Source organism: Lynx canadensis, chromosome E2 (genome assembly GCF_007474595.2).
Source record: "Lynx canadensis isolate LIC74 chromosome E2, mLynCan4.pri.v2, whole genome shotgun sequence".
In the NCBI taxonomy this organism is placed as follows: Eukaryota; Metazoa; Chordata; class Mammalia; order Carnivora; family Felidae; genus Lynx; species Lynx canadensis.
The window spans coordinates 4,445,462-4,472,100 of record NC_044317.1 but is presented as its reverse complement, the minus strand read 5'-3'; the positions used below and the strand labels follow the sequence as shown (position 1 = coordinate 4,472,100).

The 26,639-nt window shown below is 51.0% G+C and overlaps 1 protein-coding gene across 1 annotated transcript in view; it reads left to right on the top strand.

Annotated features, from left to right (window-relative positions):
- Positions 1–8,389: 8,389 nt before the first annotated feature.
- The window catches only part of ATP2C2 (ATPase secretory pathway Ca2+ transporting 2), a 63,801-nt gene continuing 45,551 nt past the window's right edge, over positions 8,390–26,639 (top strand). Inside the window, exon 1 of the mRNA XM_030299684.1 lies at positions 8,390–8,528. Within this exon, the coding sequence (XP_030155544.1) occupies positions 8,430–8,528 (99 nt within the window). The 5' untranslated portion in view covers positions 8,390–8,429. The remainder of the gene's footprint in view (positions 8,529–26,639) is intronic.

The following is a 26,639-nucleotide window of genomic DNA, read 5'->3' as shown; positions in this document are numbered from 1 at the left end:
CACCCACCCCCCTGGGAGCACCCCTGTCTTCCAGGGGGCATGGGCATTGTCCCCCAGCCTCGCCCCACATCCCTTCACTGAGCCCGGGGGGCTCAGTCGGCTGAGTGTCCCGCTCTTGATTTCAGCTCAGGTCCTGATCTCGTGGTTTGTGAGTTCGAGCCCCATGTCCAGCTCTGCGCTTAGAGCCTGGAGCCTGCTTGGGCTTCTCTGACTCCCTCTCTCTCTGCACCCCCCCGCCCCCATCTCTCTCTCTCTCTCTCTCTCAAAAATAAACGTTAAAAAAAAAGGATAAAGACTTTTTCCTAGACCCAGATTCTCATCCAGAATTACACGTGCATTAGATTGCTATAACTCTTTAGTGTCCTTTGATCTGGAATATTCCATGGCCTTTCCTCGTCTTTCACAACGTTGACATTTTTGGAGAGGACAAGTCCGTTGTTTCCTAGGATACCTGTCATTCTGGGTGTGATGCCTCCTTCTGATGGGCTTTGGGTCAAGCGTTGCAACAGGAATACCCAGGAGTGAAGTACACGTCCCCCGCTGCATCATATCCGGGGTCACACGGTGTCATCTGTCCCATCGCTGGTCCTGGTAATGCTGGTCCCTCGGTTAAGGTCAGGTCTGCCAGGTTCCTCCACGGTAATGGGACTGTTTTCCCTCTGTAACTAATAAATGTCTTCTGGGCACCTCGTGTCAGACCGTGTAGATATCTTGTATCTCATGAAGCGTTCACCTGCTTTTATTTGGATTTTAACAGATTTTTTTTTCCCCCTGGAGCAAAACTTACCTACAGAAAAACCCACAAAGTGCTCAAGGAACTATTACAAAGTGAACAGGGCAGGGGGGCCGGAGGGGGCCTTTAGTGAGGTGCTCTGGGAGGGGCTCAAGCCTGGGGCTGAAGGCAAGAAGGAGGCCCTCTGAGGAGCTGGGGCGGGGAGGGGGGGAGTGTGGGGAGTGGGGCTGGGGAGGCCGGCTGGGGTGGGGGGCTGCTGGCAGAAGCCAGTATAAGTCTAGTTTTCTTGGGAGGGCTCCCAGAGCCCAGGGTGAGGTCCCACGGTTTCTGGAGGGGGCCCCAGGAAACAGAAGTTCTCTGCTGTTGTTTCTTTTTTTCTTTCCTTCTTCCTTTCCTTTCCTTTCTTTTTCTTCTTTCTTTTTGCAGGGTCGTTCACCTATGGGACTGGACTGGTGTACTGGCTGCAGGGAAAGTCAGAATGGGAACCAGAAGACCAGCCCCTCTCTGTTTCCTGGGCCAGAGGGATTGCAAACCCCTTCTGAAATTCTCACTCTCTGGGGCGCGAGCCCAGGCCAGCCTGCACCAAACCAGGGGAAAGAAGGTCCGGCCCCTTTCCAACAGCAGCGTCCCTGAGAACTGACCCTCCCCCCACTTCAGGGACAGTCTCACTTGGGAACCCTGGGCCCTAGGAGTTTTCAAAGGGAGTAACCGGGAACTTTGAACTCTTTTTATTATATCAGAAGCCAACAGAATTTGTTCATTTAACGACAGTTAGGTTTCCCAGTTTAGCCACATATAATCTCATCCGTTTTCTGTTCAGTAAATACGTATACAGGGTCTCCTTTTAAAATACACCTTTGTTGAGATCGAGATCGTTGAACATCCAGTTCGCTATGTTTTTTTTTTAACTATTTTATTTCTCTCTGAAATGCAGAAACGTCATAAAGTGCCGGGAGTTTGTGGGAAGCTCAGGGCGGGTGGGGATGCCCCTGCTTCCCCGGCACCCTTGGGGAGGAGCCCCAAGTGAGTTAAAACCTGAGGGGTGAGTAGGTGTTAGAGGAGGGAGGGTTGGGAGTGAGGGGCTGCTGGGGAGCGTTCCAGGCAGCCAGGGAAGAGCCTGTCCCTGGGGCCCGGGGGAAGGGAAAGGGGGTAGCCAGGGAGTGGCAAGAGCAGGTGTGAGTCTCAGGACGGTGGCTGGGGTGGGGGGCAGGGAACTAGCCGTGCAGGTTTTGAGGGTTGTTCCAGGACACCAGCACTGCTGTTCCAGGCTGGAACCATCCCAGCCAAACAGGGGTGGCCACCTCCCAGTGACCCTGGGGAGTACAAACATAGGGTGAGCTGAGACATGGAAGGCCTTGGGCCTTTTGGTCTGGGACTGGAATTCTCTCAGACTCCGAGTTGACGGGTCTGGACGCTTGCGAAGTTTGCAAACGAGAGTAGTTTTTGAAAGACAGTCACGTCTCCACTTACAAGATAGTCTGAAAAAGCCCAACTATAGAAACAGTGAAAGGATCAGTGGTTTCCAGGGGTTGGGAGGGCAGGTGGGGCCCAGGGGAGTTTTCAGGGCAGCGAAACCATCTGTATGACACTATGATTGTGGATTCATGACGTTACACATTTGTCACAACACACAGCATGAGCTGGTGGCTCAGTCTGTTAGGCGTCTGACTTCGGCTCAGGTCACGATCTCGCGGTTCGTGAGTTCGAGCCCCGCGTCGGGCTCTGTGCTGACAGCTCGGAGCCTGGAGCCTGCTTCGGACTCTGTGTCCCCCTCTCCTTCTGTCCCTCCCCTGCTCACGCTCTGTCTCTCGCTGTCTCTCAAAAATAAATACACATTAAAAAACAATTTTTTTTAAACCCACAGAATACACAACACCAAGAGTGAACCCTCATGTACACTATGGACTTTACCCATAGAAATCTCAGCCATACCATCACCTTCTAGAAGGTTCCATAACACCCGCTGCCCAAGATCATTCCTTCCTCTTCTGGAAATCTTTTGGCGAATAGCTTTATTCACGTGCCAGGTCCAAACAATTGTGGCTACGGAGAGAGATAAGGGGAAGGGTTCCCAGGCCTGGCCCGTCCAATGGGGAGATGTCACCCCACGCGCGAACGGTGATGTCTGCTCTGGGCGTGTAGCAGGTGGGAGCCGCGGGATCTCTGGTATGTATTTCCGCCTGGGGACTGAGCGAGTCCCATGACACATTCACCCAGCAGCTGGCGTCCTGCGGTCACCTAGAGACCCAGAAACGCTCGCAGCAGCCATAGGAGTTGCTCAGCCAATGTCCACCATCATTTGGCAAACAACGACTATGGAAGAAGTGACAGTGAGGGTGTGACCCCAACAGTGCCTGGAGAGGGGTTGTGTGTGTGTGTGCCCATGGTTTTGGTGCAAACATGTGACTTCTTTCACTGTGGTGACACCAGCTGAGCACACGCCCCCTCTCCCCCCTCCCCGGGCCTTCTCTCCACATGGAATATTGTCCCCCCAGTGAACACCTGGTCCCTTACCTTGTCCAGGTCTCTGCTCAAGAGTCACCTCTCCTGCCTGCTATGGCAAGAAGAGTCTCTCTCTCTCTCTCTCTCTCTCTCTCTCTCTCTCTCTGGTCCCCACTCTGCTTACAACAAATGACTGCGCCCTGGGGGTCGGGGAGGTGCTGAAAACAATAGAAATTTCTTGTCTCACAGTCTGGAGGCCAGAAGTCTGAAATCGAGGTGTGGGCAGGCCCGTGCTCCCTCCAAGGGCTCAAGGGGTGAGCCCTTCCTCACCTGTTCCAGCTTCTGGTGGCCCCACATGTTCCTTGGCTCATGCCTGCACCCCTCCCATCTCTGCCCCGTCTTCATGGGGCCCTCCCCCTGCATCTGTCTCTCTCCTCTTCTGTCTCTCTTTTCTCTGTTTCTCTTTTTGAAGATTTTTTAAAAAATTATTTTTAAGTAACTTCTCTACCCAACGTGTGGCTCGAACTCACTACCCCGAGATCAAGAGTTGCACACTCCACGGACAGTCAGTCAGGCGCCCCTCTCCTCTTCTGTCTCTTACAAGGAAGGAAACCAATCACTGGACTTAGCCCCCACCCTCCCCCCCCCCCAGTAAATCTTGAGATCCTTAAATTAACTTAATGATGTCTTCAAATTTGTTTTCCCAAAGAAGGGTACATACATAGTGTCTGGGGGTTGGGATGTGACATATGCTTATGGGTGGCCATTACTCGACCCACTATGTTCCGGCCTCACACAGCATTACGCATTGATTTATTCGCAGCCTATCACACCTGCCAGGAGAGAAGATATAAAAGTTCGAGAAGAGAGTCTTCTGTGTTTGTGCTTAAAACTATTTGCTGAATGAATGAATGAAAGTGGCTTTCTCACCCTAAGTTCCAATTTCTTCATCTATAAAATGATTATCTTCTTTTTAATGTTTATTTCCTTTTGAGAGACACAGAGAGACAGAGCACAAGTGGGGGAGGGGCAGAGAGAGGGAGACACAGAATCCGAAGCAGGCTCCAGGCTCTGAGCTGTCAGACAGAGCCTGACGCGGGGCTCGAACTCACGGATCGCGAGATCATGACCTGAGCCGAAGTTGGACGCTTAACCGACTGAGCCACCCAGGCGCCCCTAAAATGATTATCTTATTGCCTGTGTGCATGGCCATTAAAAAACAAACAGAAGTGAGAGTTTATGTAAAGAGCCATAATTTCAAAAGAACTTAAAATTAAATGTGCGCGCACGCGCACACACACACACACACTATCCCTTCAGAAAAGGATGCCTTCAAAATACCAACCGTATCATTTGTGAGTGAGGTTTATTACCAAAAAAGTTTCAGGTGCCTTAGGATTGCATCACATCTTTCCAACAGGGCGTATTGTTAGGAGATAATTTATGGGAAATGAAATGACACCACTTTCGTATAGTGAATGGGAGTTGAAGAGCGTGACCTCATCGTTCAAGGTGCCCAGAGCAGATATTTCAGGAAAGGCAGGATGCTTGTGGCTGCGTCCCGCCCTTGACTCTCAATACCAGCCAAAGCATGAACATCCCCATCAGAGCTGCAGACTCAGAAAGTTTCCCAGTGAACCACCTTGCCTGACCTGATTCCTTCAGAGCGGGACCCAGAAGTTGGCCAGCTGAAGGCAGAAAGAAAACTCTTGAAGGAAAACAGTCTTGAAGTCAGTAGTGACAATCACGGAATCCAATCAAAGTGACTGAGGTAATAAAGCACATTCAAAAACAGATATAAATAGCAGGTGTGATTCTGGGGGAAAGTGAAGAACGCACAACAGCAACGAAAAGACCAAAACAATAAGGTTTATGTAATCAGATTAAATCCCTAAGATTATGGGGGGGGAAAGCAAAGATTTGAAAGAGAAATATGAAGCTGAAAAACTCTATTCTATTGTAAAAAGCAGTCGAAATAGATGGCGTAATTATTTGTCTCTATGTCTGAAATGCTTTCAGACAGCCCCTGATAGAATTTTCGGTTGATTCTGAAATCAGCATAAAAGATGACAGCACGTAGCAGACTGCTTGCCTCAAAAGGTACGGAAATAAAACATGAATCAGGATGATGGAAGCCAGTCTAATGGGAACAACTCCAACAATGTAGACATGACCCATTTCCCCAGATTAAAGCAAGTAGCCTCAGATTGGGAATAAATTTCAGGGACATCTGGGTGGCTGTCAGTTAAGTGCCTGGCTCTTGATTTTGGCTCGGGTCATGATCTCGCAGATCGTGAGATTGAGCCCCGCCTGGGGCTCTGCACTGAGTGTGGAGCCTGCTTGGGATTCTCTCTCTCCCCCTTGCTTTCTGCCCCTCCCCCACTCACGTTCTCTCTCAAAATAAATAAACATTAAAAAAAAAAAAGAATAAATTTCAACAAGCGGCTGTTGATGAGAGAGACACATCGAATAAATATTTGGGGGCCTTTACCATGTTTCAGGAAAATTATTTTCCATGGCAGACACTGAACAGATGCACAGTGATGAAGATATAATAGTCCCCTGCTTCACAGAGTTTATATTCTGGGGGGGGAAATGAAACCAGACAGCTAAAAATAAGGTACCAAGTTTGGATCCCACAGGCTAACCCATGGAGAAGAAACAGTGGCAATAATTAACTCTACAAAGTGTAGTTTAAGGAATACGTTTTAATGAGATACAGGAGGCATTAAACATTTAGAAGAGTCATCACGAACAGGTAACTTATACGCACCAATCAACAGGGAAGTGTAATACAAAAAGCAGAAATTCAGACAACAAGGAAACAAATGGACGGGAAAGCAATTAGACTGGGAAGTTTCAAACTCTTCATTATCTTCCTATGTGAGATCAGTTAGTCAAAAGTAAGAACGTGAACAATGTCACTAGAAAGTTAGAATGAACAGATAGTGGACTGATTTGCCAAGAAGAGTGCAGCTCCCCAATACCCTTTCAAAGGATACACGAACTTTTCGGGCGCCACTGAAATATTTACGAAAAATTGCATGCAACCCAGGCACCAAGTCCCAACAAATTGAGAGAATTAGCAGACGTGTGTGCGGGCTGATCCCAACACAACACAAACAGAAATTAAACTTAAGCCTAAGGGTACCCATTCAGCTGCTTCCAGTCCCATGGCTTTAACTGCTTTCTCTGTGGTCCACTCCACTTTTTGTTTTCATCCCAGTAGGTCCGGGTGTTCCACAATATCCTCCACCCAGAGTTTCCTTCATGAAGGCTCTGGGTGTTCTTAAACTGGACCCACAAATTCTAGCCTGGGCATCTCCGAACAGAGGCCACTGTGACGGGATCCAAGAGGTCGAGCTTTAAGGGAAAGGCACCTGGCCAACACATCACTCCCTGTTCACGGAGGCTGCCCCGCCTGGAGAAACCACGCCTGATCGACACTCTCGGGAGAGCATCAGATGCTATGCCAACAAGACATTCTTCCTCCCTGGATCCAATACTGTCTCAAAATCTCAGAATGCCAGTTAGAAAGAACCTCAGAAATAATTAAGCTGAGTTCCCATGTATCTTTTATATTAATAATAAAATTTACTGAGGACCTACTATGTCAGGGACTGGAGAGTATTGTTAGGCACTCTACAAGTGCAAACAGCAGCCCGGATCTGTACAATAGGACTGTGAGGTTGGTTCCCAAGATCTCCTCTTGGCTCCCCCAGACCCACTTTCCACCCGCCTGCCTTTCCTTTGGATTCTCAGCCCAGAAGTCTGCATCGGTGGCTTCTGTTCTGTTTCTCTCCACTTTCTGCTCACGCCTTTGTAAACAGGCTGTGTATCAAACTCTCCCCAAATTACTCAGTTTGAATGTGCCAGCCGTTTCCTGGTGGGACCCTGACTCAAAGGGAGGTAGTGCCGTCCCCATTTCGTGGATGAGCAAACCGAGGCGGAGAGAGCTGAAGTTGCCCAAGGCCGTGCATTTGGAAGGAACAATCCTGGGATTTCAAATCTGTACTGACTCGCGCCACAATTTTGCTCTATTATTCCTAGGCCTTTGTTGACATTGGTGGAGACAGGCAGGCATGACGCTGGTGGTCTCTTCTATTTCGGTCGGGAGAAAAGAGACGGGAGAAACAAGAAGGGCCACCAGAGCTGCCCCTCAGGTTGAGTGGGGCTGAGGTAGACACCCTTCGGGGAGCAGGTGGGGCAGGTGGCATGTATTTGCTCAAAAAGGGCAGCACCATTTAACGGAAGAACGTACGTGTCGCACTCTAGAGTTCTTACATTTAAGCAGCCCACTCTATAGATGAGGAAACTGAGGCACAGAGGAGAGGCACAGCCTTCCCCGAAGCCACCTCCCTACTAAGTGGTGGGTCTTGTTCTTGATTCCAGTCCCACGTGAAGCCAAAGCCCTTACACTTTCAATAGGGCCACTTGGAGGCGGGGGGGTGGGGGGAACCATCTACCCTGCACGTTCAGTCATGTGCCCCGGGAGCCATCTGACTCCAGCAGCTCCCGCGGGATGATGATGGCACCGCCACCAAGCCCTCCCTCCATCTCACTATGAAGGGCTCTCACGGTGGGCGTTTTACAGATCAGTCAACTAAGGCTCTGGACATCTAAGACGCCCGCCCGAGGTCCCAGGGTTAGCGAGCGCAGGAGCCCATTCTGCAGATGAGAAGAAAGGGCTCGAAGATCATCTACGACCACACAGAACCCAAAGGGGGCCCTGGGGTCCTCGAGCCCTCCTCCCCATCCCGGGACGCGCTCCCAGCGCCCTCCCTGGAGGTGAGATCTCAGGCTTCTCCTTCAATTACGGACCGGGAACCGCCACACCCCACATGCCCTGCGGGCTCCGGACCCGGCGACGCAGGGTAAGGCGAGGTCCGGGAATCCACACTCGCAACCGGCGTTTGCTCGCCCCCCTCCACCCCGTCCCCGGCTGCAGGTGGTTCTCCTGATCTGGCAAAACTGGGAAACGGCCCACGCCCTCCGGCGCCGCGGTTAAGCCCGCGGCCGGCTCCCGGGGCGGGGCGGGGCCAGGTGCGCCCGGGGCGGCCCGCGGCGTAGCTCCGCCCCGGGGGCGGGGCCTCACCTGCGGCGGGCAGGTGGGCGGCTACCAGGTAACCCGGGCCTGGCCCGGGAGGCTTGGGCGCGCGCAGCCGGCCGCGGCCACGCCAGGGACCCAGGGACGCGGGCAGGGGCGGCCGGCGGCGGCCGGGAGGCTGGGCGAGGGGCACCCCGCCTGTTCACCATGGTCGAGAGACGCTTCTATCGGTTCCTGCAGAAGCTCGCCTTCCGGGGCGCGGGCCACCTGTACGAGCCGCTGGAGAGGAGCGAGTTGGAAATCTTGGTGAGTCTGGGCGACCCGGCGCGGGCCGTCCGCCCCGCCGCACCCCACCCTCCCCCGCGCCCCCGCCACTCGCCCTCCCCACCCCGGGCTCTAGAAACAAGCCGTCTTCAGAGCAACGCCAGGTCGCCAGGTCGCGTTGCTACCCCGAGCCGGGCACGCGCCATTTCACCCCCCTCCTCCCCCCCAAAACAGCCCATTTTGTGGATTTGAAAGCGAGGCAGAGGGAGCTTCAGCGGGTCCCTTAAGAGGCACCCGGCCGGCAAACGACCTAGCTGGGCACTCCAGCTGGGTTTCTCCGACTGCAGAGATTTTAAATTCCTGGGTCTCTGCACACAGGCTGCTATATGGATCGATGGGTTGATTTTTAAGTTACTTGAATTGAAAACAAAATCAAAGCGATGTAAAGAAAACAAAAACATTTGGCGAAAATGTTTTAGCAGTAAGAGTGATAATAATAATAATAATAATAATAATAATAATGGTGAAAATGCTTCCCGCCTCTCCAGCGCGCTTTTGAAATGTACTCAGATGTGTATGTTGACTTTGCAGCCTCTAGGGGACCCTCTAGGATAAATCTACAGGATTATCAGGCCGGGAGCATGGGTGGGGGGAGACTGGGGGGGGGGGCGGGTAAGGGAGGGGTAACTAGCAGCTGAAATGACAAAAGTATCCAAAAAAGCCCGTGCCCTTGGTGAAGCCAGCGTGCGTGGGTGACCCAGGAACTTTCTCCGGAGCTTTGCAAGAATGTAAGCTTTGCGTCCTGCATGCTAGGAGAGCCGAGAGCGCTGGATTCTTGCAAAAGCATCCTGGGGTCGTTGCCCTTTGTTTGTTTGTTTCTTCCTTTCCAGCATAATCAGTCATTTCAGAATAAAATTCCCGAAACAGTGCCCTGGGCGAGCTCAGGAGAATACAACATTGCAGTGGCCTTCTGACTGGGGAAAGGGAGCCTCACAGTTAAATTCACTTCCTCATGGAAGAGATCGGATGAAAAAGCTGGACTTAAGCTATTGGTTTTTCCTCCCAAAGAATGACAGACAACAAGTCCAAACGCTTTGCTTGTATGTTGCTTAAACGTTTGCGCATTTACAAAGTAGCGCGTTGCAAAGGAACGTCCGCGAGCGTTCTGGCACCAGCGTGGGAGACCGCAGAGCCGGGTAACTAACTAGCAGTCCTCACATAATCTCTGTCTTTCTGAAGCGACGTGTGGCTTCAGCGTGGATTGGATGGATGTAGGGTTCGGTCATTTTGCTGAGGTCCGTTTCTCTACCCACGTGCCACGCAGTGAGTCCTGTGAAAGGAGTTGGAGGTGGGTTTGCCGACGCTGTGATTCCTTTTGCTATTTTTTCTTTCTTTCCATGCTTTGGTTTTTTTGCATCAAGCTGGGTGTTTTGCAAACACTCCTGATGTGTAGTTGGTTGTGATTAGGTTTTATAGGCTGTCCAGGTGTGGCTGGTGGCCACGTGGCCAGGTGTGAGGATGATGTAACAAACAGGTGCTGGGGGGAACTTGATCTCTGCATCAAAGCGGACTTCCTTCCTCCGGATCTTTTCCGAGGGCGCCCCCCCACCCCCCGCCAAGGGCGCAACAGGTCTCTAACCTGCCTGTAGGTATGTTGGGGGGCTCACCCACCTGGTTGTGGACCGGGATGTTCTCAGCAGGACCCTGAATGGCGTGTGATGGGTGGCCTGGAGGTGGGGAGTGGCGGGGAGGCTGGCGACCCTTTGCAGCTGGCGGCAAAGGCTGGCTGAGAAACGGAGGGTCCGGTCTCTCAAGGCGCCCCGTGCAAACCCAGATTACACTAAATGTAAATGGGGGTGTGATGAGAGTGGAGGCTGGCAGGCGAGGCGGCCTGTTGACTGCCAGCTCGGCTCAGAGTCTGAAACCTTCTTTGCTCTCACACTTACCCCACCCCCCGATTTTGAACCCTTTTGTTGTTTTTTTTTTTGGCCAAGAAAAATTGACAAAGAAGCAGAGTGTGCTCACAGCGACCATTTCCATGCGATTGTAACTGTCTTTTATGAGCACTTGTAGGCAGCGTTCTGGACGGCCGCCGAGCCTCCCAGCCACTTTGCCCTGTCACCTCACCTATGATACTAATTATCACTGAGTACTTGCTGTGCCTTCTTTCGGGTCTCTCTGCACTGAGGTCAGTTTTATTACTATAATCGTAAGATAGATGATCGGTTAAGTGTCTGACTGTCAGTTTCGGCTCAGGTCATGATCTCACGGTTTTGTGGGTTCAAGCCCTGCATCGGGCTCTGTGCTGACAGTGTGGAGCCTGCTTGGAATTCTCTGTCTCCCTCTGCCCCTCTTGCACTCTCTCGTTCTCTCTGAAAATAAATAAACTTAAAAAAAAATGAGATAGATGAGGACATCGAAACTCACAGGGGGGGCCAGGTGCTAAGGGTTAGGGGTGGAGGAGAAGACGCACACACTCCCAGCTCTCCTGGCGCCCCCTCCTGGTGGGCAGAGATGGGTACCGGGCTGCTTAACGGCGGGTGGGTAACACCCGAGAGGGAGAGGGATGCTTACTTTCCTACGAGTGGCCAAGATCAGAGTGGTGTGCCGGGAGAAGGACAGAGCTCACAGGGGCTCTGGGCGGAGGGGGGCGAGGTGCAGGGGTTGGTGTGAGAAGGGTGAGGTCGCAGAGGTGAACCACGAAGAGCCTCTGGGCCCTCGTGAAGAGTTTGGGCTATATCGCTAGACAGGGAACCATTGAAGGGTTTTGAGTCAGGGCATGACGGTCGTTCATTCATTCACAGATGAGCCAAACATTAGGAGCGCAGCAGAGAAAACACGCGGTCAGGCTCGCGTTGTGACGATATCACCCTTGGGTTGCGGGAAGACAGTGCGCAGGAGGGAGTTCTGAGGTGCGCGTGCACCCACACGCATACATGTTAGTGTTTCCCATAATAGAACGAGAGGACTTGTTGAAGAAATGTCCTACAGCCCTCAGGTGTCATCCTAAGTCATTTGTGCCACAAGGCGGCTTAAGTAAATATAAGCATAGGGGCGCCTGTGTGGCTCCGTCAGTTCGGCATCCGACTTCCGCTCGGGTCATGATCTCGCAGCTCACCAGTTCCAACCCATGTTGGGCTCTGTGCTGACAGCTCAGAGCCCGGAGCCTGCTTCGGATTCTGTGTCCCTCTTTCTGCCCCTCCCCTGCTCATGCTTGCGCGCTCTCTCTCTCTCTTAAGAATAAATAAACATTAAAAAAAAGTATAAAACTTGCAGTAAACGTAGCTGTGTGCATATGATGTAACTCAACAAATCAAACGGAGTTTATAATGAAATCATAAAGTACAAATGAAGCGACTGAGGTTTGATGTGACTGGTGATGTTTTATTTAAACCCAACCACTGACGTTGAATGATTGTTATTAGTTGTCTGTTGCTGTTTAACAAATTACTCCAAAATGCAGTAGCCTAAAACAACAAGCTATTATCTCGTGGTTCCTGTGGGTCAGAAATCTGGGTGTGGCTCAGCCGGGTGCTCCTGGCTCTGGTCTCTCGTGAGATTGCTGTGCAGTTGTTGGCTGGGGATGTGGTCTCATCTGAAGGCTCATGTTGTGGCAGGGGAAGGATTCCCTTCCAAATTCATTCTTTTTTTTTTTTTAACGTTTATTTATTTTTGAGACGGAGAGAGACACAGCACGAACGGGGGAGGGGCAGAGAGAGAGGGAGACACAGAATCGGAAGCAGGCTCCAGGCTCTGAGCCGTCAGCACGGAGCCCGACGTGGGGCTTGAACTCATGAACCGTGAGATCATGACCTGAGCTGAAGTCAGACGTTTAAATGACTGAGCCACCTAGGCACCCCGGAAGTGACATCTTATCACTTCTGCCGTGTTCTGTTCGTTAGAAGTGAGTCTGGGGGCCCCTGGCTGGCTCAGTCAGTAGAATATACAATTCTTGGGGTTGTGAGTTCGAGCCCCACATTCGTGGAGATTACTTAAATAAGTAAAACTAAAAATATATAAAGAATGAGTCTAGGTGTAGCCCATGCTTGAGGTGGGACAGGAGGAGGGGGTTGGATTCCATAAGGGCGTGAATCTCAAGAGGCAGGGGGTAGAGGCTGTCCACCACAGCGGTGGAAAGGAGTAGCTTCTTACACGAGATCAGTCACATAAAAACCAGAGCCACGCCTGGGACGTAGTCTGCTCAATAGTTCTCTCTTTTCCTACTGTTTTCATTAGTCTTGAATTCTAGTCTTGATTTAGGCTCCTTTTCAATTTTGGGTTTGATAATGCCCAGGCTGAGAATGTCCGATTACACGTATGTGTGCAAAATGGCATTTAAATCTGTCGAGAGTCTGTTTGCTAGTTTGGGATGGCCAGCCTCTTCCTTAAGCACAAGGGACAGCAAGCAGCGTATGAATGTCTGTTTTCAAGGCTGTCCCGTGGTAACCGTAGAATTGGCCCATGCACTTGAAGGTGAGGCGAGTCTCGGCCAGTGGGGGGGCGAGAAGATCCGTCGCTCTGTGTTGGCTATCATACTTGGTGCTTCTCAACCCTGGCAGGTAGCTATGCCCCCCCAGACTGGATTCAGGTCAGGCTCTGCTTACAATGTGGTGACACCACTCCGTGGTTCGGTACTTCTGAGTTGACTTGTCGATACCGTCTGCTGGGTCACGATTCTGTTCTCTTGCCAGTTTTCCTCTCTGAGCCACTGAGAAACTTTCATCCCTGCGGGGTGTCATGTGACTCTTGTCACTGATGCACACGTGGGCCCTAGTGTGGCATAACAGTGCTTTGTCATCGATTGACCCCCAGTGGTCTCTTTTAAGTAGGGCAGTCATTGGAACACATCATCAAAGTTCGAAAGTTCTTAGAAAACCGTGGGCTCTTGGGAATAGGATCCCATCCTAGAAACTCTGCCCCAAATCCCAATGTCTTGAGACTTGTTATTAGGGGTGGCAGATCCCAAATCTCCAGAGCGCCTCAGGGGAAGAGACTAGAAGGCTCGTCGGTGGCTGTCTTCTCTCTGGGTGTATCGGTCCAAATGTCCCGTTCTTGGTACGATACCAGTCATATTGGATGAAGGCCCATCCGAACGATTTCACTTTAATTTAATCACTTCTTTGAAGGGCCTCCCTCCAAATACAGTCACCTTCTGAGGTACTGGGGGCTAGAACTCCAACATATGAATTTTGGAGGGACGCAGTTCAGCTCATGACACAATGTTCCTTGTAGAATCTTGAAGGGTATTGGTGGGGAGGGGCTGTGGGCCACAGTGGGAAAATATGTAATCTTCTGTTGAGGTTATAGACACTCTTGAAGTTGTACTATTAACCTCACCCACCTGCCCTACGTCACCGGGTGGCAAATGGGTGGACTGGGTTCTTCCGGCTCCGCCATTTTCCCCTTGACCTTCCATTGGTAGGGAGGGAAAAGAGCCCACCTAAGCACTTGTTTGGCCCGCCTTGAAACTCAAGTGCTTGATGGGAAAGAAGGGCTCAGGATAGACTTGAAGCATCTGGAACAAAGGCAGATGCTTCACAGAATCATTCTTTATCTTTCAAACCCTTAAAACCAAACCACCATGTTAATTCGATCTGGTCATTTCACCCCCTGGCCCCAGGATCCTCCTGTCTGTCTCTCCATCAGGACTGAGCTTGGGGGTCCTTGTGGGCAGGGGGAAAGAATATCGGCCCAGGAGACTACTCTCCACCAAGAGATCTTGGTTAGTGCTTGAACTGGGACCGGAAGCCCAGAGTTCCCGCCCGGGGTCCGTTACTTACGGCAACATGAGTTTAAGCATATTTACTTAATCTCTCCACTTTCAAATATCCTTGCCTGAAAGTGGGGACATTTGTTGTAAGGATCGGTAAAAGTGTGGGATTCCCTTTCTGCCTTCAAGGTTCCTCGTCAGTGCATTTCACTGGCTTTCTGTGAAGAAGATGAGATTAGGGAATGTATGCAAATACTCAGCACACTTCTTTGCTCACGAGTATGCCCGCCTTCAGGGAATGTAGTCATTAAAAAGGATCAGAAAATAAACGAGAAGGTTTAAAACTCTTTGTACATGCCTGGTCCAAAAAACGATAATTTTTATTAAAACCCTTTGTACAATGCTCAGTTCAAAAGGTGACAGTAATTTTGGGGGCGCCTGGGTGGCTCGGTTGGTTGAGCATCCAACTCTGGATTTTGGCTCAGGTCATGATCTTGCAGTTCATGAGTTCAAGCCCCTTGTCCAGCTCCTCACTGACAGTGCAGAGCCTGCCTGGGAGTCTCTCTCTCTCTCTCTCTCTCTCTCCCTCTCTCCCTCTCTCTCTGCCCCTCCCTGCTCACACTGTCTCTTTCTCTCTCAAAATAAATAGACTTCAAAAATTTACAAAAGTGATAGTAATTTTTAAAAAATATTTATTTTTGAGGGAGAGACAGAGCGTGAGGAGGGGAGGGGCAGAGAGAGAGAGGGAGACACAGAATCCGAAGCGGGCTCCAGGCTCCGAGCTGTCAGCACAGAGCCCGATGCTGGGCTTAAACTCACGAACTGCGAGATCATGACCTGAGCCGCAGTTGGACGCTTAACTGACTGAGCCACCCAGGCGCCCCAAAGCGATAGTTCTTTTTCTGAAGAGTCTCTCACTGTCTTGCAGTCTGACTTGGGTCAAGTGCACGGCCCTGCACCCGGAGAAGTGCTCTGTGTTAGGGGCAGGAAGGACCGGGTACACAGTGCGCGGGGCCCAGCACAAAAGGACAATGTGGGGGAAACGACCAAGAATTTCAAGATGACGACGGCAGGGCATTGCCTGGAACACACGCCCTCCTGGGCGCGCCCGTGGGGCTGGCCCCGGTGGGGGTCATTGGCATGAAGTCATGAGTGGGACGTGCTAGCAAGTTCTTGCTCTTTGGTGTCCCTCCCTTCAGCCCCCGCATAGACCATCCTTCTGGCTGTCCCCGCTTTAGTCGATTCTTCCTGTAGGGCAGCTGCTGTCCAGATGCGGTCTGGTCCCAGCGGTCTGAGTTTTTACAAGCCCGTGCGTGGTTCCGATGCTCACTTGAGCTCCTTGGACAGCTGTCCTCCTGTTTAAAAAGACTGACCCTACCGAGTGGAGTTTATGGTCTGGTGGGGTCGACAGAGAGCTATCAAATACTTCTAGTAGTGAGTATATAATTACAAATTAAGAAAAGCCCCACGAAGGAGAGCACATGTAAGGCAGCAGCGGGACACAGCCTGTGTGTGTGTGTAGGTGGGGGGGGGGGGGGGCGAATGGTAGGGACTACTGCAACCTGGCTGCAACCCTGGAGACTTCCCGGAGGAGGTGGCAGCCCTTTGGCGAGCTGAGACTTGCACCCAAGCTACTACGGATTGCCCCAAGCCCAGCTGGCCTCCCTCCTCTGGTCTGGGAGGTTCCTGTTGCCCAGGTGGATTCTGCAGTTAGTTTCATTCTCCAGGGTCAGGAGTCCTCTCACTGTCCCCCTCTGTCCTTCTCTCTGCCCCTCCCTCCCCCAAATTCCAGCACCGAAATGCGAGCACCAGGAACTGCCTTCCTGGACCATTGAATTAGGCTAATATTAGTTACTGTTTTTCACTTACCTTTTGTGAACCAAGAGCCTTACACATTTTTCTTTCCTCCCCCTTTCTCCTTTCTAAAGGATTTCTTTCCCCCCATAAACCACAATAAAAAGGTGCACATTATGAACTTCCTCCTTCTCTGGGTGCTTTTTCGCTCCTCCTCAGCGGGGGGTGGAGGGAGGTACTGTTTGAATCTAATCAGCTGGCAGCAGTCAGAGGCGTGGCCCCTTGCTGTGCAGTCCTGAGAGGCTGCGGTCAAGATCGCTGAAGCCCGCAGCCCAGGGCCCCCCCCCGGGGGGGGGGCAAAATGACCCGGAGCCAACTCAGTGTTCTGTACAACGGGGTGTTGTGACGGGGTGAAGGCAATGATTCAGTATGTATAAAGCATTTAGGGCAGCCCCTGATCTCAGTAATTATTGTTTATATGCAACTACACAAGTGTCTCTTTAAAAACACAGACATAAAATCACACTGTGCACGCCGTCTGCCCCCCCCCCCACCAGCCTCTCCATGCAGTAGATACAGATCAAGAACGTTCTTCTTCAGTGGCTGCGTAGACATTTCTATTTCACCCACCCCCTACTGATGGGCATTTGGGTGGTTCCCCCCCTTTTCTTTTTAATTTTTAGAAGAATGTCCCAGTGAACATCTACGGGTGCACCGTGCTGTGTTGAATCCTTATAAAAAATCCCTGCAGAAATCTGAGGTTTAGGAAGTGAGGCACCTTCCCCGGGGTCACGCGGCCGTCCCAGGAATTCGGACCCGCGTCAGGTGTAGGGGATGCTTGAGTTCTCCTGACCTCCTCCAGCCCACGTTTCTCTTCCATAAAGTTACTGCTGTCCTCGCCGTGATTAGTAAGTGTTTCATGGAGGGTCGTGTCGAGGCCGTTTCTCATACCTTTCCACTCTGGTGTTAGCATCTGTGGGGGGTCCCTGCCCAAATCGATGACGCCTGCAAGAGGAGCTGATCTGCTAGTTCTGTCCCTCGCTCATTGATCCCTTGGTGTTCAGACCGGAGGGAGCGCTGCCCCCCTCGGCGTGCCCATTCATTCATTCATTCATTCACTCATATTATCATGAATTCCTATTTGATAAGGGGCGCCAACATTTGTTACCATCGTTTTTAGTTTCATGTCCCCGGTCTGGCCAGTAGGAGCATCTGCAGGGTGACTGCCATGTCCCCTGGATGTTTTTTCCATCGCTCTTGGAGCCCGTCCTCGTTTTCTGGCGTCACAAGAAATTCCAGGCTCATTTGGCACTTTCCCAGCCCCAGCCCTGGAAGCAGCCATTTCTCCACTCTTTCTAGTGGAAGAATGGAATTTAGAAATCAGGATCTGAGGGCAGGTGGCTCATGCCACTGGGGTGTTATGGCTGCCGAGCCCTCTCGGAGGGGTGTGTGTGTGTGTGTGTGTGTGTGTGTGTGTGTGTGTGTGTGTATGTACACTGTGAGATCAACATTTACTTGTATAGCTCTGTCTGTGTGTACTATATATATATATATATATAGAGAGAGAGAGAGAGAGAGAGATATGTAGATATATTCCTATATACCCTAACCACGTGGATATATATATCTCCGTACCCTAACCTTATATATATATCCCTATATACCCTAATCTCTCTCTATATATCCCTGTATACCCTGACCACATAGATATATATATATCTCCATACTCTAACCTCAATCCCTATATACCCTAACCCTTTATACCCAAACCCTATATATATATATATCCCTATATACCCTAATCTCTCTATATACCCTATATACTCTGACCACATAGATATATATATATATCCACCCTAACCCTATATATATATATATATATATATATATATCCCTATATACCCTAACCCTTTATACCCTAATCCTATATATATCTCCCTATATACCTTAGCCCTATATATATATATATATATATCCCTATATACCCTAATCCTTTATACCCTAACCCTATATATATATATATATATATATATATATATCCGTATATACCCTAACAACATATATACATATATCTCCATACCCTAACCCTATATATATATCCCTATATAACCTAATCTCTCTCTATATATCCCTATATACCCTAACCTATACACCCTAACCCTATATAATATACCCTATATACCCTAATCTCTCTCTCTATATCCCTATATACCCTGATCTCACACACACACACACACACACACACACACACACATATATATATATATATATCCATACCCTAACCCCAATCCCTATATACCCTAACCCTTTATACCCTAACCCTATATATATATCCCTATATACCTTAACCCTATATATATATGTATGTATATATATATATATATATATATATCCCCCTATATACCCTAATCCTTTATACCCTAACCCTATATATATATCCCTATATACCCTAATCTCTCTCTATATATCCCTATATACCCTGACCACATAGATATATATATTTCCATTCCCTAACCCTATATATATATATATATATATATACACACACACATATATATATATCCCTATATACCCTAACCCTTTATACCCTAATCCTATATATATCTTATATATACCTATATACCTTAGCCCTATATATATATATCCCTACATACCCTAATCCTTTATACCCTAACCTATATATATATATATCCGTATATACCCTAACAACATATATATATATATCTCCATACCCTAACCCTATATATATATCCCTATATAACCTAATCTCTCTCTATATATCCCTATATACCCTAACCTATACACCCTAACCCTATATAATATACCCTGTATACCCTAATCTCTCTCACTATATCCCTATATACCCTGATCTCACACACACACACACACACACACATATATATATATCCATACCCTAACCCCAATCCCTATATACCCTAACCCTTTATACCCTAACCCTATATACCCTAATCTCTCTCTCTATCCCTATATACCCTAATCCTTTATACCCTAACTCTATATATATATCCCTATATACCTTAACCCTATATATATATATGTGTGTATATATATATATATATCCCCCTATATACCCTAATCCTTTATACCCTAACCCTATATATATATCCCTATATACCTTAACCCTATATATATATATATATATCCCCCTATATACCCTAATCCTTTATACCCTAACCCTATATATATATCCCTATATACCCTAATCTCTCTATATATATCCCTATATACCCTGACCACATAGATATATATATTTCCATTCCCTAACCCTATATATATATATATATACACACACACACACATATATATATATATCCCTATATACCCTAACCCTTTATACCCTAATCCTATATATATATCCCTATATACCTTAGCCCTATATATATATATCCCTATATACCCTAATTCTTTATACCCTAACCCTATATATATATATATATATATCCTTATATACCCTAATCTTTCTCTCTCTATCCCTCTATACCCTGACCATAAACAAATAAATAAGTAAATAAGTCCATAGATCCCATCCAATCCCGTGAATACCCCGGGGTTGGTGCCCCTCCATGTTCCTAACTCCTGACACCAGTGAGAGTGGTCGTGTCGACTTACCGCACAATTGCCCTGCCTGCACCCAGTCTCCTCACCTTCCCGCTGCCCCCGCCTCCCGCCCCGGTTGTGTCGGCCACCGCCCGGCTTGGGGTCTCCTCATTTGGTCCCTGACTGCACTGGCCATCCTGGCAAAAACAGCATCTCATTTTGTCCCGTCGGTCGTGCTTTGTTGTCTGGAGTGACACCACCGTCTCACACGCACCGCAAACCCTGCCTAGGTGTACTTCCAGGGCCTGGAACACACATCTGAAACCCATGGCGACCTAAGGCTGGAACTGGAGAAGCCCCGCGTCAGCAGTCCCATCCAGTGCGTGGGGATCATTCCCGTCTCACAGAGGAGACAAGCTCAGAGAAGTCAAGGGCCTGGCTGAGGGTTGCACAGCAGGTTGCGGGGGAAGTGGGACCCCCCGATCAGTGAATCTCGGTGAGCCGAGTCGGGGGCCAGGCAGCGGTCCCTCCGCCCAGTTGGCTGATTTAGGGTTGTTTCCCCCTAACATCCAAGAGTACTGGGCAGGCCCCGTGGGGTTACCAGCCTCCCTTTGCTCTGTGCACCCCAGGGGGTTGCCCTCCCCACCCTCCAGCGCGTCTGCTAGGTCTTGGGTTCCCCAGGTTCCTTTCCTTTCGCTAGGAAGCCCCCTTCCCTCCTGCACAGGTTCTGCCCCTCTCAGGCTTGGTCTGCAGGCTTTTCCCCCTTTGAATCAGCAACCTATGCAGGTGACTCATGATTCAGGAGGTGACAAAAGGGAGGCTCTCTGGGAGGCCCTTGCTGCTTCCGTCCTCCAGCCGCCCCGCCCCAAAGACAACCAGCCTGTTTCTATTCCCTTCCTGTCCTACCCAGGCTAGCTGCTTACTCCCAGTCTCGTGCACCTTTTTGCCTTCTCTTGTTAGTGGCACCACCCCTTGGGCAAACCGCCTGGCAGGGGCCCCTATAACTCAAGGCAGGTGTACCTATGAGCCCGCATTTCCCTTCTGGGTGTGTTCCCCGGAGAGACGAGGGCTCACGCCCGCTCAAAGACCTACACACGATAGCATGGCTCGCGGAAGGCGTTGTGTGTGAAGGCCAGACCAGACGCACCCGACATACCCAGACACATGCAAATGGTTAAGTGAATTGCGGCCCGTCTGGGCCACGGAATACTTGAAATAGGACCGGCCATCTAAAGACGATGCATGACAGTTTTGTTTTTGATTTTAATCCACGTCGTACGTGCGGGGAGAAACACGGGCGAGTCTCACCGCAGTGAGAGGGGCCAGACACAGGAGGACAGCTGTATGGTTTGTGTTCATTTAGGTGGGGCTCCAAAATACAACAAATCCACGCTGGGGGAGATCGAAACGTTGCTCATCTTTTAAGGAGCTACGAACCGAGAGCGGGCACGGGGCAGCCTTCTGGCTGCTAAAGAGATTCTCCGCGGCGTCGGCACGGGGTCCCCAGGGGAACCTGTCTGCGAGAATGCATTCAGGTGCACACTCCCTAACTGTGCACCCGACTGCGTACAGGACATACTTCAGTATATGTTTAATGTTGTCCATACAGGTAAATCAAAAGCTTTCACAATCTGATTTTTTTAAAAATGTTTTAAATGTTTTTATTTATTTTTGAGAGAGAGAGAGACAAAGCGTGAGTGGGGGAGGGGCAGAGAGAGAGGGAGACACAGAAGCCGAAGCAGCTCCAGGCTCCGAGCCGTCAGCACAAAGCCCAACGCGGGGCTTGAACTCACGAACCGCGAGATCATGACCTGAGGCTGAAGTTAGACGCTCAGCCAACTGAGCCGTGCAGCCTCCCCTTGACCGGTCCTTTGTTAATGGACATGGGGGTTGTTTCCAATAGTTCGCTTTTGTAAACACTAGTGCAGTGGGTGACTTGGAAGAGATACTATCCTGCAGTAAATAGGTCTGCAAAAGAAAGTGCTAGAATGGGTCAGCTTTAGGCTTGATGTTGCCATGTGGCCTTCCGCGAGGGCTTGTCTGCCTTCCCGAGGATGAAAACTCGCTCCCCCGGCCCCGCAAGCCGCAAACTTCTTGAACCTGACCTTGCAGACAGGTAAAGACCGGCTGTGGCCGTTTTCAAACGCGCTCTGGTTTTCAGCGAGTTTGATTATCCTTTTACATGTCAGTTACTTATCGATCGCCTTCTTTCCACGAACTCTTAGTGTCTCTCTTCCGTCCATTTTTGAAAACCATGGGCCGATGGTCTCTTTCCTTCTTCGTGAGTACGCGCTCCTCGTTCGCTCGGGGGGCCATTCACCGTCAGTGTCACGAGCTGCAGGTGTCTCCCCGGTGCGGTGCTTGTCTTTAGACTTGGCGTGCCGTGCTTTCTCCAAAAGACAACCCCGTTGTTACGCGGTGAGTTTATCAAGCTTTTTCGTTCGTGGCATCTGGCTTTGTCTTGTGCTCAGAAAGTCCTTTTCCCGCTGAGATTAAAAAAGAACAAATGTAGGCCGTGATTTCTTCGGGTACTTTCGCAGTTTCTCTTTGTCCTAATTGTCCTCCTTGTTCTTTTAAACAAAGCGGCTGGTGTCATTCGTCAGTTGAGGGCGAGGACTGTGTCTGCTTTCCCGGGGTACCAGGCCTGGTTTCCTGCACAGCGCGAGAAGTTGGGGACTGGATGAGGGACCGACAAGGGCTCGTTTGACGAGCGGAGACAGCACGGGACGCAGGCCGGCCGCACTGGCCGTGGCACAGGGCATTTGCTCTGCCATCACCAAGGGGAAGTCTCCAGCATTGCCTGCAGACAACGTATTTTTACAGGACCCCGGTGGTTCTCCAACTGTGGAGTGCCTCACTGTCCCCTCGAGGGACTGCTAATGCATGGATTGCAGGGTTCCTGCCCAGAGCTTCTGAGATGTGGCATGGGCCCTGAGAACCTGCCTTTCTAGTGCGTCCCAGGTGACGCTGGGCTGAGGACCCCTCGGCGAGAACCACCAGGCTGAGGCATAACCAGATAGTTCACAGATGCCTTAGGAGAGACTGTCGCGGAAGTCTTGGAAAGAAGGAAGCTTTTGCATTGAGTTGGGGTCCTTTGCCCCTCATCTCCAATGTCCCCTCCGTAATGACCCTGCCCGATTGTTCTTGGGTTACCGTGACCCGTACGTTGTTCCTCTCCAAGTGCCTTGATCCCAATAAGGCATCCACCCACACTATGAGACTCATTTTTCTCTTTTTTAATTTATTTAGAGAGAGACAGAGACAGCGTGGATGGGGGAGGGGCACAGAGAGAATCCCAGGCAGGCTCCGCCCTGTCAGCACAGAGCCCGGTGTGAGGCTCGAACCCGTGAACAGTGAGATCACGCCCGGAGCCGAAATCGAGTCGGACGCTTGACCGACTGAGCTCCCCGGGCGCCCCTACAATGAGAGTCTAGAGGAGTCAGGGCTGTGTGGTTCACTGGGCCCCTGACTTCCTCTGCGGCCCCGGCCCTCCTTCTGGAACCCTTCCGAGTCACGCTCTGTCCCTTCGAGTTCCCCAAACGCACCACGTGCTCTGCTGGGCACCTTGCCAACTGTCCTTCTTGAGCCCAGCCGGTCCCTCTCCGCTCCCTGGGAACTCACTCCTGCATCTGCTTTGAGGATGCTTTTACTCACGACTCCCGAGCCCCACCCCTCCTCAGAATCACACCCCTGCCCATCTCCTCTCTAGAGTGAGGTGTCCCCATCATGGCCCTGCCACCTGGGCCACGGGTGTCTCTCGGCCTGTTCCTTCCCACTGTTCCCAGATTTGCAGACACCGCGTTGCATTCGCATTGCAGATAGAGAGTAATTTTTTCGCGGGCGCGTGTCTTCATGCAGCAGTCGGCGAGCTCCCGATGTATATGTTCCCTTCCGCTTTCTGGGTCCCAGGCACTGCCCTTGGGGCCCCGTGTCTGGTTTCCTGTTACCACACCCCCCCCCCCGGGGAAACTTACAAGCCTCTGCTCTTAGAACCCTCACTTTCCAGAGGGGGAAACCAAGGCATGGGGGAGGTTTTGCACCAACGTGTTGAAGAAATAAAGGTCTAAGGAATGTTTAAAGAAACAGGGAAGCAATCACTCGGGTCTAACTCCCTGAGGGTTTGCGACAAACTGAGTCCCCCGGGCTGGACGGGAAGGCAGAGAAAGCCTGGCTTCTGGCTCAGGGAAGCTGGCCCGCCCTCCAGGTGCCACGCATGCACTTGCTCCGCAGTGAGCTCACGTTGTCAGCCGACTCAGCTGTCAGCGAGTGTCCTATTTGCCCCTGGTGGCTGCTTTGGAAGCCACCGCTAGGTTAAATATCCGCTCCGAGCCGTCTCTGCTTAGTGAAAACACTCAAAGTCCGAACGTTCCAGACCCTTTCCTTAGGGGGTTGGGAGGCCCCATGCCTGGCAGGCGGCTCTGTGTACTGTGGGCAAACAATACTTCAGAGGTCACAAAGGGAGGTCACCTATTGCATGATCCTGTTTATGTGAAATATGCACAACAGGTAAATCCGTAGAGACAGAGAGCAGAGTGGTGGCAGCCGGGGGAGTGGAGGGGACTCACTGACAGTGGCCACAGGTCTCGGGGGAATGAAAAGGTCTTGGAGCTAGAAGGAGCTGGTGGCCGCATAACACGGGAGATGCACTAAATGCCACAGAATTGTTAGAGGGTTAGTTTTAGGGGCGCCTGGGGGGCTCCGTCGGTTAAGCGTCCGACTCCGGCTCAGGTCACGATCTCGCGGTTTGTGAGTTCGAACCCCGTGTCGGGCTCTGGTGCCGACAGCTCGGAGCCTGGAGCCCGTTTCGGATCCTGTGTCTCCCTCTCTCTCTGACCCTCCCCTGCTCCCTCTCTCTCTTCCTCTCTCTCTCTCAAAATTAAATAAACATGAAAAAAAATAGTTTTATGTAATGTGAGTTTCGTCTTAATTTTAAAAAGAGAATAAAGGAGAAGGGAGAGGTGGCCCCCCACATCAGGCTTGACAGGAAGCGGTGCCCAGAGGGCACCTGACCTCCATCAGGATGTGCCACTGTCGAGACGAGGGGCACACGCTGGGATCCTCACCCGATGGATGTCTGCGAGCGTGTGTTCAGGAGGGAGCGGGCGGGCCACATGCGAGCGTCCCAGGGCAGAAGCCACCCACACGCGAGCGGGGCACGGGGCCCACGGGCTCAGCCCCCGGATCCAAGGGCTCCGCTTTCTGAAACGGACAACCTTGCAGTGAGACAGGCTGAGCCCTCGCCGGTGGTGTTTCGCCGGTGGTGTTTCGGGTCCCTCGGGACATGGGAAGGGCTTGGGAAGGGCGGCGGAAGTGGGTTGAGAGTGGGAGGTGAGAAGGTGGGGGCGGTGAGTGTTAACCACCCCTTCCCAAGCTTGACTGTGGTGGATGAGAGAAGAGAGTGCGGGCGTCTCTGATGGGGAGCCCGGGAAGGAGGTGGGTCTCGGCTGTACTGAGCCCTTGACACGCCGCCCCTTGTCCGACTCGACGAAAGCCCCGCGAGGCCCGTATCATCCCCCCATTTTGCAGACGCGGACGTTGTGATCAGGGAAGCCCGTGGCGACACGCTGGCAGGCGGGCCCGGGCCGTGTCCTGGGCGACACCGTGATGAGGGCAAACGGAGGCTTGTGGCCGAGAGCAGGCGTCCAGTCGTCCGTCCAGTGGCGTCGAGGGCACGTGCGTCTTGATTGGTGTCCTCATCTGGTCTGGGGGGACGTCAGGACAGAGTGATGCTTCTGTGTCTCGCGCAGGGGTCACTCTCTCTGTGCTGCTGAGGTTTTGTGCCCCATCAGTCCTTGCGTGTCCTGTGTGTGTGGGACCCCACCCAGCCGGTGCCAGTCGCTCCCCTGTCCCCCCAGTGATGACAAGCAAACACATCTCCAGGCATTGCAGAGCTGCCCCTGGGTGACAACGCCTGCTTTAAAATACATCATGGTGGGGGCGCCTGGGGGGCTCAGTCGGTTGAGCGTCCAAGTTCGCTCAGGTCACCATCTCGCGATCTGTGAGTTCGAGCCCCACGTCGGGCTCTGTGCTGACGGCTCGGAGCCTGGAACCTGCTTCGGATTCTGTGTCTCCCCCTCTCTCTGCTCCTCTCCTCGCGCTCTGTCTCTCTCTCAAAAGGAAATAAACATTAACAAAATTTTTTTTTAATAAAAAAAATAAAAGTACAGTGTGGTGTTTTATCCCGAGAGCCACTGGAATCCGATGTCTCAAGCCTGGTGCGTGCGTGCGGGGTGGGTCTCCGGAAAGCTCCCGACAATCAGGGGCGCCCGTGGAATGTGATCACTGCTGTGCTTTTTGGTCACGGCACAAGTGAGAACAATCCCCGGAAGTGGACGTGGTTGGCAGAGCGTTTGTTTCTTTCTTTCTTTTTAAAAATGTTTATTTATTTTGGTGGGGGACGGGGCGGGGTGGGGCAGAGAGAGAGGGAGACATGGAATCCGAAGCAGGCTCCAGGCTCTGAGCTGTCAGCACAGAGCCCAACGCGGGGCTCGAACTCACGAACCGAGAGATCGTGACCTGAGCCGAAGTCAAATGGTTCACCGACTGAGCCCCCCGGGCGCCCCTTGGCAGAACATTTCTTTTTTTTTTTTTTCAGTATATGAAATTGATTGTCAAATTGGTTTCCATACAACACCCAGTGCTCATCCCAAAAGGTGCCCTCCTCAATACCCATCACCCACCCTCCCCTCCCTCCCACCCCCCATCAGCCCTCAGTTTGTTCTCAGTTTTTAAGAGTCTCTTATGCTTTGGCTCTCTCCCACTCTAACCTTTTTTTTTTTTTCCTTCCCCTCCTCCATGGGTTTCTGTTAAGTTTCTCAGGATCCCCATAAGAGTGAAAACATATGGTATCTGTCTTTCTCTGTGTGACTTATCTCACTTAGCATCACACTCTCCAGTTCCATCCACGTTGCTACAAAGGGCCCTATTTCGTTCTTTCTCATTGCCACGTAGTACTCCATTGTGTATATAAACCATATCTTCTTTATCCATTCATCAGTTGATGGACATTTAGGCTCTTTCCATAATTTGGCTATTGTTGAGAGTGCTGCTATAAACATTGGGGTACAAGTGCCCCTATGCATCAGTACTCC